At 34.0% G+C, this 17,779-nt stretch overlaps 1 protein-coding gene across 1 annotated transcript in view; it reads right to left on the minus strand.

The window, feature by feature from the left end:
* LOC145292979 (uncharacterized) overlaps window positions 1-17,779 on the minus strand; it is a 485,581-nt gene that overhangs the window by 257,816 nt on the left and 209,986 nt on the right. The window contains exons 16-20 of the mRNA XM_080139221.1: window positions 17,641-17,760; window positions 15,047-15,232; window positions 12,713-12,838; window positions 9,477-9,566; window positions 3,294-3,408 (exon numbers count right to left, since the gene is read on the minus strand). Of these exons, the coding sequence (XP_079995347.1) occupies window positions 3,294-3,408; window positions 9,477-9,566; window positions 12,713-12,838; window positions 15,047-15,232; window positions 17,641-17,760 (637 nt within the window). The remainder of the gene's footprint in view (window positions 1-3,293; window positions 3,409-9,476; window positions 9,567-12,712; window positions 12,839-15,046; window positions 15,233-17,640; window positions 17,761-17,779) is intronic.

A 17,779-nucleotide genomic window follows, 5' to 3' on the forward strand; every position in this document is an offset into this window, starting at 1 on the left:
GTGGATGTAAGGTGATATAGTGAGGTCATCGTTAATGATGTAACATTGGGTGGAATTTGATTATTTATGAGGACGACTTAACAGAAACTTGTTTACATTAGATTTGAAGGCAACCATGTTGTATTCAGCTGGGAAGTATGCCAGTGGAACAGTGTTCCAAAGGCGGGCAGTTCTGGGAAAGAAGCTTTGTTCATGGAATCTGTGTTTACATTTAGGCATAGATAGAGAGTGGGGAAAATCATATAAAGTGGTTTTAGTTAATCGAGTGTTTTTTGTGAAAGTTTGGCAAGGGGGGACCACAGATTGGAGTTCAGATGAGCACTTACCATGAAAATAGCGATAGAGCAGACAAACTCATGATGTCTCTTCTGTGGGAAAAAGATTGCAGGAAGAAAAAAGGGCATCACCTACTAAGTTTCAAAGCTGGTTTTAAACTCTATCAAGGTAGGATAGGGTGTGCCAAGTAGCTCCTGACCAGATGTGGCAACAGTACTCCATTGTAAGGTACACGTGGCTCTTATACAAATAGAGGATCACATCAGCAGTGAGATACTTACTGGAGTGGTAGAGTGATCCAACCATCTTACCAGCGATCTTGGCAACTGATTTGATGTATGTTTCATTTCAGATCAGGAGTGAAGGCCAGTCCCAAAAGCTTATCAAGACATGGGGCTTCCCCAAAAGTAGAGCCATTCATTTCAATTAGGGTGTGGTTGGGATCATAGCAATTATGATAAAAGGAGAGAATTTTGATTTTCGATGCATTAAATTTTTCCCTGTTACACCACGTTCTCAAAATTAGAATAGACAGAATGAGAAAGATCTTTGTCATTGCTGGCCTTTGAAGTGTCATCATGGATTTCCATGTTGTCAGCATAAATGTCTACGAATGACCTAAGAATGTGATCTGGGACATCATTGATGAAGATCAGGAACAAGATGGAACTCTGAGGGACACCAGCATTAATACAGTGTTCCTGATTTCTGTCCATCAACTTATAAGCCTATCAGAGAGAAAGGATTTTATATGCCACACTATCAAAAGCTTTTGATATGCCAAGGCTATTGCTCTAGAGACAAAGCCTCCGTTGGGCGATTGGCTAATCCTGTGTGATATAACATTAGCTGTAGATTTTGCAAAACAGAAACCATATTGCATGTTATTGAGCAGGTTATTTTTGCCAAGGTAGTTGAGCACTTCTTTGTTTATCACAGTTTCCAGCAACTTACTCATGACACACAAGCGACTGATTGATCTGTACTGAGAGGAAGAGAATCAATCACCAGAATTTTTAAATAAACTGATGAAGTTTTCCAACGTGTTGAGAAGCATTTCTCTTTAAGGCAACAAACAGCTTTGTAAGTATGGGAGCTAGTTCCGGTTGAAGTTTTCTGAGTACTATGACTGGAATGCTGTCGGGGTCAGTTGCTTTATTAGAATCAAAGTTTTTGATAAGCTTGGGAACATCACGTACAGAAATTTGTTGTATGTCGCTTGGTGTATTTTCAATCATGGGAGGAAATACGGGAGGTAGGCCACTATGATCGCAAAGAGTAGAATATGCTGCAAAATTCTTGGCAAAAAGTTTTGTTTTATCAGATGCTGACAAGATTACCTCAGATCCATCGATGATGGAAGGGATAGAGGACACGCTTCTGTTCAGGACCCTCTTTGTTATTCGACAAATCTGATGGGAGCCAAGCTGCTGCTCTTCTACTTTAAATTTAATGTATTATGAACATACGAATCTCTTGCATTCTTTATTACTCTTTTGCAATGATTGTTGGCAGTTCTATTATGCTGGAAGCAATGGAAATAGTGATTTCTGTGCACAATGGCAGTGGCACATTCTAGAGTTAAACATAGCTGGCTGTTGTGCTTTAGCTGGAATCTTTTGGAGGGTATGAAGCGGTCTATACCCACAGTTAACCATTCAGTCAGGTCTGATACTATAGAGAACACATTCTTTTTTAACATAGAGTGCAGAGAGATATCTGATATGAATGTTCGGAAGTCATCCTAAGTAGCCATAGAGTGTCTAAACACAGTACGATGGAGAGGTATATCAGAAGACTGATTACATTTTATTTTTAACTTAACTGAGACAACTGAGTGGTTGGAAGATCCCAATGGAGACGGAATGGGGGATGAGCATATATCAGAGCAAGTTGTAAGAAACAGGTCAAGGAGATTGTTGGAGTCAGGCATAAGGATGGGTTCGTGGACAATATGCATTAGGTCATAGGCAATCGAGAAATCATGATAGTACTTCCCCTCATCATCTGTCTTGTTTGTGTGAACTAGCCATTCAATGTTGTGAAGTCTCTGCGGATGTGAATGTTGGCGAAGGGATGGGTAGACAGAATATGGTCAATTTTTTCAGAGATAATATCAATGATAGTAACTCCGCTGTTATGGGGTCGATAGAGAGCAAATATGAATGCTGTGTTGTGAGCAAGTGCTACTGAAGCACATGTAGGGCAAATTAGGATTTCTTTTGGAGATGTCCCTACTACATGGAAAGCCATCTCTAATGTAGGCACATATTCCCTGCTCATGACGATTTTTGGGGTCAGATTTTGATGTCAAATTTGAATATCCAACTTTCCAACCATTTTCTCAAAATCAATAAATATCACATGGCTTCTGTCACTTCTGGTGCCCATATACATTTATAACATATATCACATTTGAATCTTGTCAGATTGTACCCGGTCTTCACTTGTTTAGGAGAGTTTGAAGATCACCAAAATATAAAATATTATTTTCTATTAATAATAAATGCAGCAATATTAAGTAGTATTTACTATTAGTAGCAATATTTGCTGTTGAACATAAATAAGGCATCCATTTTAATTAAAATTTGATGTTGATTAAAAAACTGGCAGCCATCTGAAAAATATCCCTAGTAAGATAAAGTATTTTTTGAATGGGATTAAATCGAATGAGATTTTATTGCTCTAAAGAAAATAGTAGCATGATCCACAATAACTGATTATTCAGAATGAAATGTTAATTTTGTAAGACAGAAACTATTGGTGACAAAACTCAAGAAATAGACCTTTACTTTATAAGATAGAAGATAACATTAAAAGGTATGATATTGAAATTCATCTGGCAGTTAAACAGCTAACAGTTGCTGTTAATGAAAAATTATAGATGTTGCTTGTTTTTTTTTTAATTATCTTTGCATGACAAAATGCAACTCAGTAGAGAAACTATTCTTTGCCAAAGAATTCCCTGATAAAGTGATAAACAACGAAATATTAAACAAAGCAGAAAGTGCAATTACCTGTATCAGGAGCCTCTTCAAAGCTGGCTCTAGATTGTCGGACATTTTTCCACAGCAGTCGTAGGCGAGATATGAGCGTGTGAGTAAGAGATGACTCTTTCGGGTAGAGGACACCCTGGTTGAAGAACAAGAAATAAATGCTTAGGCAGAGAAAATGACTTCTATTAAAACTAAATTATAAAAAATATAAAAAGAACAATTAGAAATCAATATATAAAAACACTTTATCCAATACTAGCCATCCACATATGGCATTGCATAGGAGTGTTTTTACTTTTTGTAATAATTTACAATTATTTTGCCTATAAAATGTTATTTCGGTCATAAATAAATACACAAAAACAAAAAAAACGATGTTGCAGACTACTGAAAAACAACTACAAGTGGACCATTTATTTTTTTCCTTGTGCTCCAATGGTATCAAGGTAAAAAAAATTCTGGACAAATAAAATAATCTCGCCATTCAAATACACTGTCTCCACATCTGCCTCCATTGTTCTACATTTCAATACTTCTTGCACACAAAATGGTCATCATCTTTTCTGTCATTCCACTGCATTTCTTATATACTCAATGCTTACAAGTACCACAAAAAATTGAATTACTCCTGACTATTCTTTTCCTGGTGACTTTCCAATGCTACAGTCAATGATCATGATATTGGTTTTGGTAAACTTCACTTTCAATAACATTATTCAAAGTCTTTAAAATCAACATGTAGACCTTTGATTGTTTTAGAAACAAGTACTAAATTATCAGCGTAAAAGCATCTCTTCAAAATAAGACAACACTTCTAAGACAAATGAAAAGTAGAAATCCTTGATTTACTCTAACTTTAACATGAAAGCTGTTAATAAATGTGTTGCTAATTCTAACACCGCTTTGAGCATTCCAGTATATTGCTTAAACAACCGTCAACAAGCATTTCTTTGCCCTCACTTGAAGCAAAGCCGACTGAACAACATCTCTTGGCACTCTGTTAAAAGCCTTCTTCAAATTACCAAAATCAAAAGTTTTTTTTTTTGTTTTTTTTACCAAGGTACTTCTTTTGCATTTGTCTTAAAATAAATATACCACCAATGATATTTCACCCAGGCATTAAAACCAAATTTCATTTCATCTTTGTTTATTTGAAATCTTATTTGCTACTCAGTTTTTCTCTCAACTATATGATGTGATCCATCAACTTTAAGTTTCTGTAATTTTATCCAGAGTTCTTCATTTATCTTTGAAAGAAAATCAATTATAGATTAATATCAATTTTATTCAATTTTTGTTGGAAAACTGCTTCTGTGGTACCAGTATTCAAGAATTCTGGTGAAAGAACTGACTCATCAAATTATCACCCCATTAGCCTCCTCCCACTTTTCACCAAAATATTAGAGACCATAATTAACCATGCTCTAGTCCGTCATCTTACAGATGCTAAACTTCTGACTGACAAACAATATGGATTTAGACAAGCCCGTTCCACAGCAGACATCCTCACTGTAATCTTTGAATGTATATACCAGTCACTTGACAAAGCGGTGGAGGGCAGAGCAGTAGCTCTAGATATATCCAAGGCTTTTGACAGGGTATGGCATGAGGGTCTCCTCAGGAAAATTAGATCATACGGTATCACTGGTAGAATACTTAATATAATTAAATCCTTCTTAGATAAGAGAAAAATCCAGGTTGTCCTTGACGGCCGTACATCTAAACAATATGAGATAAATGCGGGAGTGCCTCAGGGGTCTATCCTTGGACCTCTATTGTTCCTAATATTCATTAATGACTTCCCCGACAAAACTGCCTCTGAGATGGGTATATATGCTGAGGATACCACACTCTATAACAGGCATGGTAGGAAAACAAATGAACACATATCTAAAGAAACAGCAAAAACACTAGAGGATGACCTCCAATCTGTAGTCAAATGGGGACAAAAATAGATGGTCACATTCAATGCTGCCAAGACTAAACTGGTTTCCTTCAATAATTACAAGAAACCTTCTCTGCCACCAATAGCAATGGCCAGTGACTCTTTATCTGAGAATACATCTTTCAAACTGCTTGGCCTAACGTTCACAGGAAACATGAATTGGAACAATTACATTGAAAGCATTGCCAGGCCCACTGCGAAGAAGGTAGGCTCTCTCTACCGTGCTAGAAAACTACTAACACTCGAAAGTATCCTGTACCTCTATAAGGCCACCATTCGCCCATGTATTGAGTATTGCTGTCACATTTGGGCTGGTGCATCTGCTACTAGTCTCTTGCTCCTAGACAAAGTTCAAAAGAGAGTCGCCAATCTGATAGGCCCTGAACTGGCATCCAAGCTTCAGCCTCTGTCCCATCGGCGAAATGTTGCATCCCTCTGCCTGTTCTACAAGTATTTTAATGGTGAATGCTCTGGCGAACTGCAGACACTTGTGCCCCCATGACATAGACACCCTCAACAAACCCGACAGGCAGCTAAATCCCACCCCCACACAGTAGAGATCACTAGATGTAAAAGATCTTTCTACTCCAGTAGTTTCTTCCCCAGAACCGCTAGACTTTGGAACTCCTTGCCAGGTTCCTACTTCCCCAACTGTACTGACATGCAGAAGTTCATTTAAATTTTTTATTTCCATACTTTGTGGACCAGGCAAGTTCACAGACCCTACAATTTTAATGAATCATCATTATGCCAGATCAAACATACCTATTTCTTCTATCATTATATGTGATCAGTTTTCTATAATAGTCAACCCATATAGGAGCCTATTCGTGACCAGACACACACACAGACGTTCAGCTTTATATTATAGATGTATAGCTCTATAGGGTGCCCAAAAAGCCACTGAAGTGGTTTTTTGAACTTAAATAGATTCTTTATTTTTGATATTTTTCTGTAATTTTAACACAATCTGACTAAGACATTAGGAAATTTAAAAAAAACAAAAAACAAAATTCAAACAATCTTTATTTATGAAAAATAGTCTTTTTAATGTTGCATATTTGTGCTCTTTCCACAACGTTATTCATGATAGATTGCAGAATCTCTGGATTGCGATTTAACTCCTTTATTTCATTCCTGCTGCTTTCCTTCAATTCTTGCAGGGTTTGGGGTTTGTTAACAGACTCTTTCTTTAAGATATCCCCACAAGAAAAAGTTAGGGCTAGTCAAGCCTGGGGAATGTTGTGGTCATTTGACATTGTCAATTGAAAATACAAGGATAAAGTTGAAAATGGGCAACATTTAAAAGGCATTATTTTTCATAAATAAAGATTGTTTGAATTTTGCATTTTCTTCTTTTTAAATTTCCCAATGTCTTAGTCAGATTATGTAAAAATTATAGAAAGATATAAACAATAAAGAATCTATTTAAGTTAAAAACTCTTCAGTGATTTTTTGACACCCTGTATGAGTGTATTTCTATTGATATATATATATATATATATATATATATATATATATATATATATATATATATATATATATATATCAATCAATAGAAAGTATAGAAATTTTTTTTTAAATGTTGTTAAATACTGTTGTGATGGTAGGTTTTTATAGAAAATTGTTTGATAAAATAAATTTTATTTATTTTAATCTGAGTTTTTGAAATTTCCTTGTCAAAGTAAAATGCATATATACAGGGTGAAATGATAAAATGGTTGCTCTAGAAAATATGACATGATCCTATTTTCATTTGATGAAAACCGTTTTTTTTTTTTTGTTGCAGATCATCTACTACTTGGTCAGTTGTGTACAAATCTCAAGAGCGATAGGAGCCTTCTATCATGTCTGAAAGTGACACAACATTCAACGAGCAAGATTGGAGATGCGCCGCTGTACAACTCATGCTCCCTACTGATCCAAGTTATGACAACAGGACCTCAAAATGCATCGCTGAATTGCCACGAATAACAGGGGCGTGCCCAAGGTGATGAAAACAAAGTTTCTAGCCACAGTTATGGTGTTTGGTGTGGTTCCAAGTGAGGGCCACATCATGCCATCTCACATCTTCAAAGTTAGCTTATAAATCAACACCAAAGTGTACCTGGATGTACTGAAGAGTGTGCAATCAAGTGGCTGCAAGCAGACCGTGGGTATGGCAGCAAGACTTGGCGCTGGTCCACAAGTTTTGGCTTCAGAAGGAGTGCTATGACTTTTTATCCTTCTCTCACTGCCCTCCTTCCTCTCCTGACTTAAATCCACTGGAATACTTTGTTTGGTCATAGGTCAAGAACATCACCAACATGGCCTCCCACAACATCAAAGCCAGCCTGATTGCCGCCATTCACTGAGCTCCTGTTTGCGCTTGTGAAAAAGCCTACCCAAAGTTCTGTACCTGTATAGAGGTGGTGATTGAGGCTGAAGGCAGCTACATTGAATAGCTGTCAGCTCTACTACATAATCAAGTTACCTGAATTTATTTTTTTCAATAAAAGTTTTAAAATAAAGCTGTAGTGTTGTTTTCTTTAAGGGTGACACTTTTATCGTCCCACTCTCTCTCTCTCTATATATATATATATGAATAAAAAAGAATACGAAAAGTATAAAAGCTTATAACTTTTCTTTATTCGTTTTCAACTGGTGACGTGCAGGAATACAAAATAATATTGTGAAAAAAAATTTAAAAACTTTTTTTACTTCTCTCCTATCATACAATAAAAAACATGCCAGCTGAAGATATTCAAGTGTATAGAGAAAGTCAACCTCTGCAATATGAAATAAATTGTGAAAAAAGAAAAAAATCTTTCACTAATTCCATAATGAGACAATGTCTTCTTTTTTCTTTAATAATTGATAATTTTTACATTTTCTTTCCGCTTTTCAAAAACTTTCAAGTTTCAGACATTTTCTTTCTTATTCCTTTTAACTTTACAGTGCAAACATGGGTGAAACGTTTTTGGACAATATTTTTTGTCAAAATTTGACATTTTTCATTAAATTGAAAATTTTTAATTCTATTAAAAAACATTTTCAAAAAAAAAAAAAGACAAAACACCAATAAAAGTAAAAAGACACGACACACAGATAGTTTAAAATTTAGCACAAACTTAGAAACTAAAACAAAATAATATCATCCAAAATTAGTAAACGTTTTAATTTCAATAAAGATTCACCATATAAAATAAAGATTCATGATTTCAATATAGATTCACCAAATAAATTTCAATCAACATAAAATAGACAAAACATCCCAAGAGTAAATTATCTGGTGTGACATTGAAAAGTCGATAATAATTAAGACAACATGGTGGTATATTTGGTGCTAGTCTATATTGTCCACCTCCAAAAAAGACACAAAAATAAAGAGAATTCTTTATGACATATGTACCCATGGCGTAAAGAAAATATTATGCACCAAAAATCACATAAATTGATCAAGTAATTTTATTTTTATAAAAAAATCATTGCTAAGCGAGTTTGAGTTTTTTCCAGTGCCTTATCTCCTACCTATTTTAAAAATGGCTTTCTAAAACATTTCTAAAACATTGCAAAAGTTTGGTTTGGAAATATTTCCCTTGTCCTGCAAAATGCTATCAAGAGATCGATTGTCATTCAGCCATAAAATTTTATTTTGTTTTATTAAAATAAAACTACTCGATCAATTTATGTGATTTTTGGTATACAATATATTTTTTTCCATTATAAGTTCATAAAGATTTTTTTTTTCGTCAGAGGGGGGAGGGGGTGTTATGGACCTGCACTGGATATTTACACGAGTGTATTTATAAAACTACAGAATAGTATGTTACAGAAAACCTGCATATGATATTATGGCTATGACTGCAACCAGTGATTGCCGTTATAACAACTATGACACTTTGTCATAACTTTATTTATAGTACTGGAAGAGTCCATAGACTTCTAAAATAGGGTGGACAACATCATGCTACCATAATTAACTACTCATCTAGTTGGCTGGTTTAAAGTTACTTAATGCTGAATCCAGGATTTTTGGTAATATGGAAAATTAAAAACTAAAATCAATTACAACATTAAAATAAAATCTGTAATGTACTAAAACTCTTATCTTATGTGCTTGGCTGTTTTCACATTGAATGTTTTAGTAGATGGGAAGCAGAGTGAATGAAGTGAGAATTGGTGAGAGAAGAGGAATAGCAACAGCAGAAGGAAAGAGGATGATGCAAATGTGTATAGTGTTGTTATGGTTTGTTTATTTTAAAAAAGATGATACTTACATCCAGAGGACTCAACTCTAAATCTGGTTTGAAAGGATTGGTAAAAAACAAGGCTCGGAAACTGACTGGACTGCACCACGGAATCACCACCTGAAAAAAACAAAAAAACAAAATGATCATTAAAAGGAAATATATTTAATGCTTTTTTAAAAAAGAAGATAAAATCTGAATTCTTTTTTTTTATGAGTTTAATAACAACAACAAAATTAATTCAATCTTGATATTATGCATCAAATATCTGTTTTTTTTCTTGAATAGTGATGCTCTCTCAAAAATACTGTTTATTGTTAGTGTGTGATACTATCAACGCCCCCCTCCTCCCGAGTGTTAGGAATTAAAGGAAAAAAGAGGAAAAAATATAACAAGAAATAAGTTTATCAGCAGAATGAAGGTATAGAAATTTGTTCACCAAGGCACACAAAAGGCAGCTGAAATAGTATTATTAATCCAGGTGTGGCAGACAAAAAAACTGACATAAATGTAGATATATTTAGAGTTAATTTACAGGCATTGTGAGTAGTAGCAATGAGTTTTGGAACATTCTTTGTACAGTCTTGAGTTATGATGGCATGTTAAATGTGTGGATATTTTCTCAAATATAAAAATACATTTGTAAGGGATGATCTGTAATTATGTTGCATGCCCAGGTAACACCAATTCACCCTGCTTATGGGCTAAGGGTTAGGTGAGGTGTTTGGCATGAGGTTTAGGAAATTCATTCTTTTCTCCAAAGTCTGGAATATGTTTTAATTGCTGATACGGTGGACAGAAAAGAAATTTCTCAGCAAAATGAAGTTGACATTGGTGACGAGAAGTCTGCCCTAATATCTAGGAAGATATTGTCATTGGACCACGTGTTTTATTTTAAGTGTCGAACCATCATGTAACTGATGGGAATTAAACTGAAAGATTGAAGGGCATAGCTGATAAAACAGTTTCTTTAAGAGAAAAATCAGTTGGAGAGAGAGAAAGAAAGAAAAGAAAAAAGAGAATTAAAGAGAAATATGGTTTAAGATAGAAAAAGAAAGAGATTCAGAGGAAAAGAGAAAAGGAAAACGATAAAGAAAAGAGTCATCTCCAAACAGCAGAGGAGGAAATTCTAATCTCAAAGATATAGTGGGCAAAATTAGGGTTCAATAAAAAAAAAACATTGTGTTTTGAAAATGAGAAGACTTGCTTGCTGGCATCGAAAAGTATGGATTGCTTTGGGCTCCTGCCCAGGAGCCAGAAACCTCCCCAGAAGAGCTAAATGCACTAAGAAGCTGTTTGAATGAACCTAGGTTGAAAACATATTGCATGATGAAGCCATTAAGAACCCAAAGAATTAATTTTCCTTTGCACAAAGTGTACCCTGAATATCTTTTGAATAATTATTCTCGTTTATAAAAAAATGACCTCAGAGTTATTAAATTGCTTTGATTTGAAAACCCAGTTAATTACATTGCTGACAACCAACCAAGACTGCACCAAGAAAAGCGATATACCAGCAGCACCAGACCATCTATGAAAAGGAACAGGATATCAAGCCAATGAATGGCTAACCAGAGTGCAAAAGGGTTATGCACGTTTTGTGTGCCCAGAGCATCAGAGCGATAGTTCCAGTGACCAGTGAGAATCTAGTCACCTTTGAAGGATCCACCACTAGACAAAGATAAAAGTGTAGCCACCAGTACATAGGGTTAGTGCACATTTCCCTGCCCGTGTGTACGACGAGAACCTGCTCAGGGTGGTATTACAGATCTATAGATTTTAATTTTAGTGTTAATTTAAAATCAATAAATATTTAATGTTTAATCATTACTACCAACAGTGGAAGATTTTGCTTTAAACAAAATCAAATAAAAAAGATAAAAGAATCGTTTTTAGCATTGGAAAAACAGCACAAATTTTTCCGATATTGATACCAATATCCCCAAAAAGTTCCGATCTTTCTGATTCATTGCCCCAACACTAATATAGATATATCAAGGTAGTTTTAGCTGTCCATTCTAAGTTAATCTTTCTTAATAATAATTTGTTTTTTTCCTCTCCCTTTCAATTATTTAATTCATTATGTTCACCAATTTCAAATGACAAAAATTGAGAATATCTTTTTAGACATCTCCGTCAAAAGTATATTGAACCCTCGCCCCTTCCAATAAATTACATCTATAATTGATTTTAGCTAATTTTAATTAACAAAATTAATATTGCTAGTCAACACCTGAACCCAATCATGATGGACTGAGAGACGAGGGTTCAATCCTCAGTGGATTTATAACAAAGACTTAAAAAATGGTACATTATGCTCTCTTACTAAACATTCAGCATTATAAGGTGAGCAACAATGGTAAGTGAAGTCATTCAGCAAAAAATGTGGCACTAACCAATACATCTCAGTGTAGTAGTCAATGGAGAGGAGCCTTTGGGTCAACTTTGACTACATTTGATAAATGATGTCATATTTAGGCAGTAATTGATGTACAATAAAAATAGTAAACTTTTGAGACTTAAAAAATTGGACGGCACTTTTGTCACAACCCGACATATAGAAACATTAGCGTCTAATGATTTCTCATTGAAGTCGGAAACTGTTTATTTTTCATTTTTCGAACATTTCAAAAACAAATGAAACAAATGTCAGTCATGAGATTGCATACCTTGACCTAACAATGCAAGGATGGGCTGAAATCTTAATTAGGTCTTACTTCTCCATATTGTATGAAGTCTTCCAAAAGTTATGTCATGAAAACGTTGATACCTCAGAAACTATTTATCTTTTCAGGCTGAAATTTTGCATGATGGTAACTTATCAAAGAACATCAAACACATACATAAAATTTGGGAAGATAAAAGGTTTAAAATCTGTCAATATTTCAACCCTGTCTGAACTTTTCAAAGCCATATAAGATGCAAAACTTCATTGGCAAGTAGTGAATCTCTACAATGATCAAAACTGTAATGTGGTCATTACTGTTTATCTGTGTTGTTACATTTCAAACCTCTCTGACCCACACACTGTCTGGTACCGCCGCAAAGTAGCAAACAAATAAAATATAAATAGGAAAGAAACAAAAATCTGACTGAGCATTTTTTTAAGTGCAAAGAAATGCATTTATTCATGGTTCCTCCAAAACAATGCACTTCATTATATTTCCAAAGTTCTTTCACACACACACACACACACAAAAACATAACTTCTGCTTCAGTGAAAGAAAAAAATTATTTTTTAAATTAAATAAAAAAATACAACTTACCCAGAATAAGAACATAGAATTCCACATCCACGCCCACGTTCGATGGACGTAATTCCACCATCTCCACATCGGATAACGTGTGCTTGTTTTTCTGCGCAAATATTTGTCCACTGTGTAAGTGTCATGCTTCAGAAAAGAAAAAAAAAATTCAGTTCTAAGTTTTACAGAATCAAAAGGATATCCATCTATTGATTATTGACCTAATTTTACCGCAAAACGGACTGCAGCTAGGATGTGCTGTTTCATAAAAGAGGCTGTCTATTTGCACAACATAACTCTAACAGACAATGACTTGTATTCGACCACACTAACCAATATGATCTACTGTGATGAAGTTCAGGTAAAAAGGGGTTGATGTTGCACCACCATCAGCAGATCATGGACACAATCTGTTCCAGGTTGGAAACTGCATCTAATTGAAGTCACACGAAAAATTGGCTCATCACGAAATTTAGTCACAGTAACAGAAATAATTCGTCCACAGTTTGTCTGTCCTGGTGGATGGAATTCCCCGACATGCGAAGGGCCCATGTATCTACTATCGTACCATTTGTTGGACGACTGACAGCACAATGTCTTTAGAGAGTCTGAGATGTGATGATGAAACAATGCATTGAATGATTTACCCACGCCTTTGAAGCTCTGCACCCAACAAAAATGGTTGTTGTTGGGATGCCACCTTTATGCTTATGAGAATACAGGAGGAGCATGGTGACAGTGCAGAGAGACCAAGGGATTAGCAGCCACAATTAATTAACATGTGTTCACTAGAAGAAAACAGTGTCCACACATAGGCACAAACATATAACCATTTGATTTAGAAGCAAGAGTCATGGTGACACAAAATAGTCACTGCTGACTATTGACCAAAATAGTTAAATAAAGGAGTTGCGATTTTTACCCAAAAGATGAGTTTTGTGTTTGGATGTCATGAGATAACCGACACATGTGCAAAAACCTGCGCATGTGTCGGTTATCTCTTGTTTGTGGATTGCTGTTAGTGAAGAGAAGTACTGCTACTACTAAGAACGAACACCTGTAATTGGTGAAAAGAGGAAAGGAGAACTACTATTGCTGATATAAAAAGCAACCATTGTTTCTGTTGTTGATGATGAAAAGGAAATAATTTGATATCTCGCATGAATACTAAATGTTAGCATTCTGTGTGTTCTTTCAACTTTAAATAATTTAAAAATTATGATAAAATGTGATAATAGGATTAAAATTAACCAAACATAAGTTTTTAACAATATAATGAATTAAGTTTTTAACAATATAATGAATTAAGTTTTCAACAATACAATGAATTAAGTTTTTAACAATCCCTACTGATTTAAACACATATCAGATATATAATTAGTGAGTTACAGGAGTTGTTTATGAATTAATATTAAGTTGAAAATGGATTTTTCAGAAAAAAATGGTTAATCTGACATGACCCTGAAACTAAGTTTGATGGAAAATCAGTGTTATATCTCTGTTAAGTTTAGATATGAATCAAGGGAGATAATCACTATTAACTACAAAATGTGATTTACATTCAAAATTGTATCAGAAAAATAATTTTCTTTTTTTTTTTTTTTTTTTTTTTTACACGGTGGTCACCACTTATCAAGGCCCGGAGGCCACTCAGGGATAAGTGTTATTGCAAGTACAGTACGTTAGTGTGGAGATTTAATGAAGTGTTTACTTAAGAGGGGTGGTTCATTAGGAATTTGTTAACGTTGGACTTATAGACCTCCAGGTTGTAGTCAGGTGGGAAGCAGGCAGACGGAACAGAGTTCCACAGGCGTACAGTTCTAAGAAAGAAGCTTTGTTCATGGAATCTACGTTTTGATTTAGGCACAGATAAAGAGTGGGGAAAATTTTTCACAGTGGATTCAGCTTAAAATCCAATATTCTTGCATGTCCCTAAATAAGAACAGCAATCATCATATTTTAGTTACTATCACTCCATCAGCCCAAAGGTTTAGCCATAATTAGTTATTTGTTTTTTGTTTTTCTAACTTCCCATCACTCCCTTCTCAAATGCAATCATCCTCAGCTCTTTCCGGTCCTGATGCTAAAAACCTTTTCACACATTCAGTCAAAAAATCTTTTCCTCGCAAGCTTTTCACACTTACATAGCATGCCAACAGTTTAGTTATTTGTATAAAAACTAACATTAATGAAACAAAGCTGATTTCTTTACTGTCAGTATAAATTTGGTGCAGTTTTCTGAGGACAGCCCTATCATACCACATCTGTTCATTCTCAGACATTCTAAGTTCTCAATGTTTTTTTTTCTCCCTCCAATTATGTTTTATATTTCTCAAGTTTTAATGTTATACAAACCTCTTTTTTACTAATAGGTCCAGCCGGGGCTGCACCATCTCGAATAATGGTTGGCATCACTTCTGTATCCCCCTTTGTCTGCCGAACAATCATCCAATGCTGAGGAAACCAAATCTTTGTAGAAAATGTGAATACTTGGGTTGGTACCTTCACTCGACCAAGCTCCTTGCGCAATATATGTTCTCGCTGTAAAAGTAAATAAAATGTAAATGCTATATCAGATCTGTATTTATTAATTTTAATTTTGTGAACGTGTTTATTACTTGAAAAATTAGTTAAGTTTGTTAAAAATCTTTTATGAAAAAAAAACAGAAAACAAATTTCATTATTCTTTGTAGGAAGAAAATGACTACGGTGAAGTGGATAACGATACAGACTGATGACCTAACTGTGTTCAGTTTGACTCCAGTCAGTTGCACATCATTTTCACCATGGATCATGACAACCAACATGTGATCCTTCTGATTCAAGAAAGAATTGGATAAGCAGAATCGATCCAGTCAAAATGACGTACCATACTAATCCATGTTTTTATCATTTGTTGCAAATATTTTAACAGTAAAAATAAAAACTGAAAAAAGATCAAAGAGATCATATAAGTTGATGATATTTTTACTTTCATGGTATAAAAATGTTAAAAAATTGACTGGTTTAATAGCTATTTAATTGCTAATGATTAAAATCAATTTAAACATTTTGATAATGACCAGAAATGGATTTTATTACTATGCTTGCAATATTACCTTGCATCCTGGATAAGAAAAGAGTTTTAAAAAAAAATTTAAAAAAAGGAGTAGTATGTAACATGTTTCTTTTTAAAACTTCCACAATCATGTTACTTTTTGTAAATACTATTCTCTCCAACTGCCCCTCTTTCTCAATAATTCATATACAGGCTTTGGCAGCTCCTTCCATCTTATCCAGAACTCCCCCATATTAAAAAACAAAGAAAAATTTGCATGCTGTCCATACCCGTGACAAAACAAAATATATCATATTTCAAAAGTTACATAGATTGATTAAGTAGTTTTATTTTTATGAAGAAAATCGTTTTTAAGCGATCAAATTATTATCGAGTTATCTCCCTTTGTTTCTTGATATTGTTTTTAAAATGACAGACGAGAGTCATTCCCCAGATGCTCATAAAGTTTGATTTTCTTAAAAATAAAATTATTTGAGCAATTTATGTGATTTTTGGAATATTACATTTTTATTCTGTCACATGTACATACATTATACGGATTGTTTTTGCTTTTTAATATAGGAAGCATTCTAAACAAAAACCATTCCTTCAATAGAAAGATAGAATGAAATAAGAAGCAGAATCAGTGCAGTAAGATTGAAACAAAGAATTTTATTTCCAACTATCCCTGCACAAAGCAAATGAATACTAGAATATATTCTTTTTTTTTTATCCTAACCAAATGAGAGTCATACTGAATTCGAATATACAAGGTTTGTAAGAGTCTTTCATATTTTCAGTTTTAATCGTACATACAGACAGAAAAACTTTTCTTTACATAATAGTATTTTTTATTTAATCCATAAAGTAAAGAAAAAAAATATTTGTCAAGATTAAATAAAAACATGTTTGTTGTTATAAACTAATATGCACAGTTTTCGATACTGATATAAAAACAATTGATGCAATTGTAGTGATGAAAAAAATTGTAAATATTGTGTACTTTCTTTTTTTTTTTTTTTTTTTTTTTTTTTTTACACGATTCTATTTACAAATGTAATTTTTTTATAGCGTGCATTGCCGAAGTATGCAAATTGAATACTCCTTAATATATAATTTTAAATATTGGTAGGTATTAACATAAATATCAGTTAAAATATATTTATTTGGGTGAATCTAGCCTTATTAGTATAAATATTAGTTAAAATATATTAATTTGGGTGAAGCTAGCCTTATTAGTAAACAGGATGTATTATACTGGTGAGGTCACAGGGTTAGCTTGTCATGAAATAAACTTTGTCCATGAGAATTGGAAGGAATAATAATTAAACAGATATGGTGTCTGACATATGTTTGAAAGAGGAGTGGTTGTTATCTGTTAGGGTTTGGTGAAAGCAACTAAGCTAGAAAGACATGTTTTAAGATAATGCAATAAGTGATAAAATGATTAAACAATTTAGCTTAAAATAAGTATCTCTTCTGTCTTTTCTGCATACCCTTGCTTGACTTTGTAACGCTGGACGATCATAGTGAATAAATCATTCTCTTCTTAAAGACACCTTGAATTAATTGAGTAATTGATGTGATAAGTATGTTCGATAACTTCGTTTGCAGCAACAAATTTGTTGCCAGTCAGCAGAAATCACTAAAACAAACACACAGTGACAAGAGACATTATAATTTTAATAACTGAAATTGGACAACTGATGGAAACAATTTTTTTAAGTAAATAATTAAATAAGAGTCTACACGAAGATGACCCCCTGATCTATGTTATACATAATATACGTTCTAGTATATATGCAGAAATCCTTTGAAATGCGGGAGCAATTTGAACAAATGATGAAATTGGCTTAAACCAGTCTCTTGTACACCTACACACACAATCTTATTGTAATATAAAATAACAAACCTCCTTGATAAAGTTCAAATCTCGTCTCAGAAAATAAATCGCTTGTTTTTGTTGTTGTTCTTCACACAAACTGATTGCAATTTCATGGGCAGACCACAAGTTTTGATTGATGAATTCAACCTGCGGGTAGAGAAAAAAA

This window comes from Euprymna scolopes, chromosome 14 (assembly GCF_053919585.1).
Source record: "Euprymna scolopes isolate OS-2025 chromosome 14, ASM5391958v1, whole genome shotgun sequence".
Lineage (NCBI taxonomy): Eukaryota > Metazoa > Mollusca > Cephalopoda > Sepiida > Sepiolidae > Euprymna > Euprymna scolopes.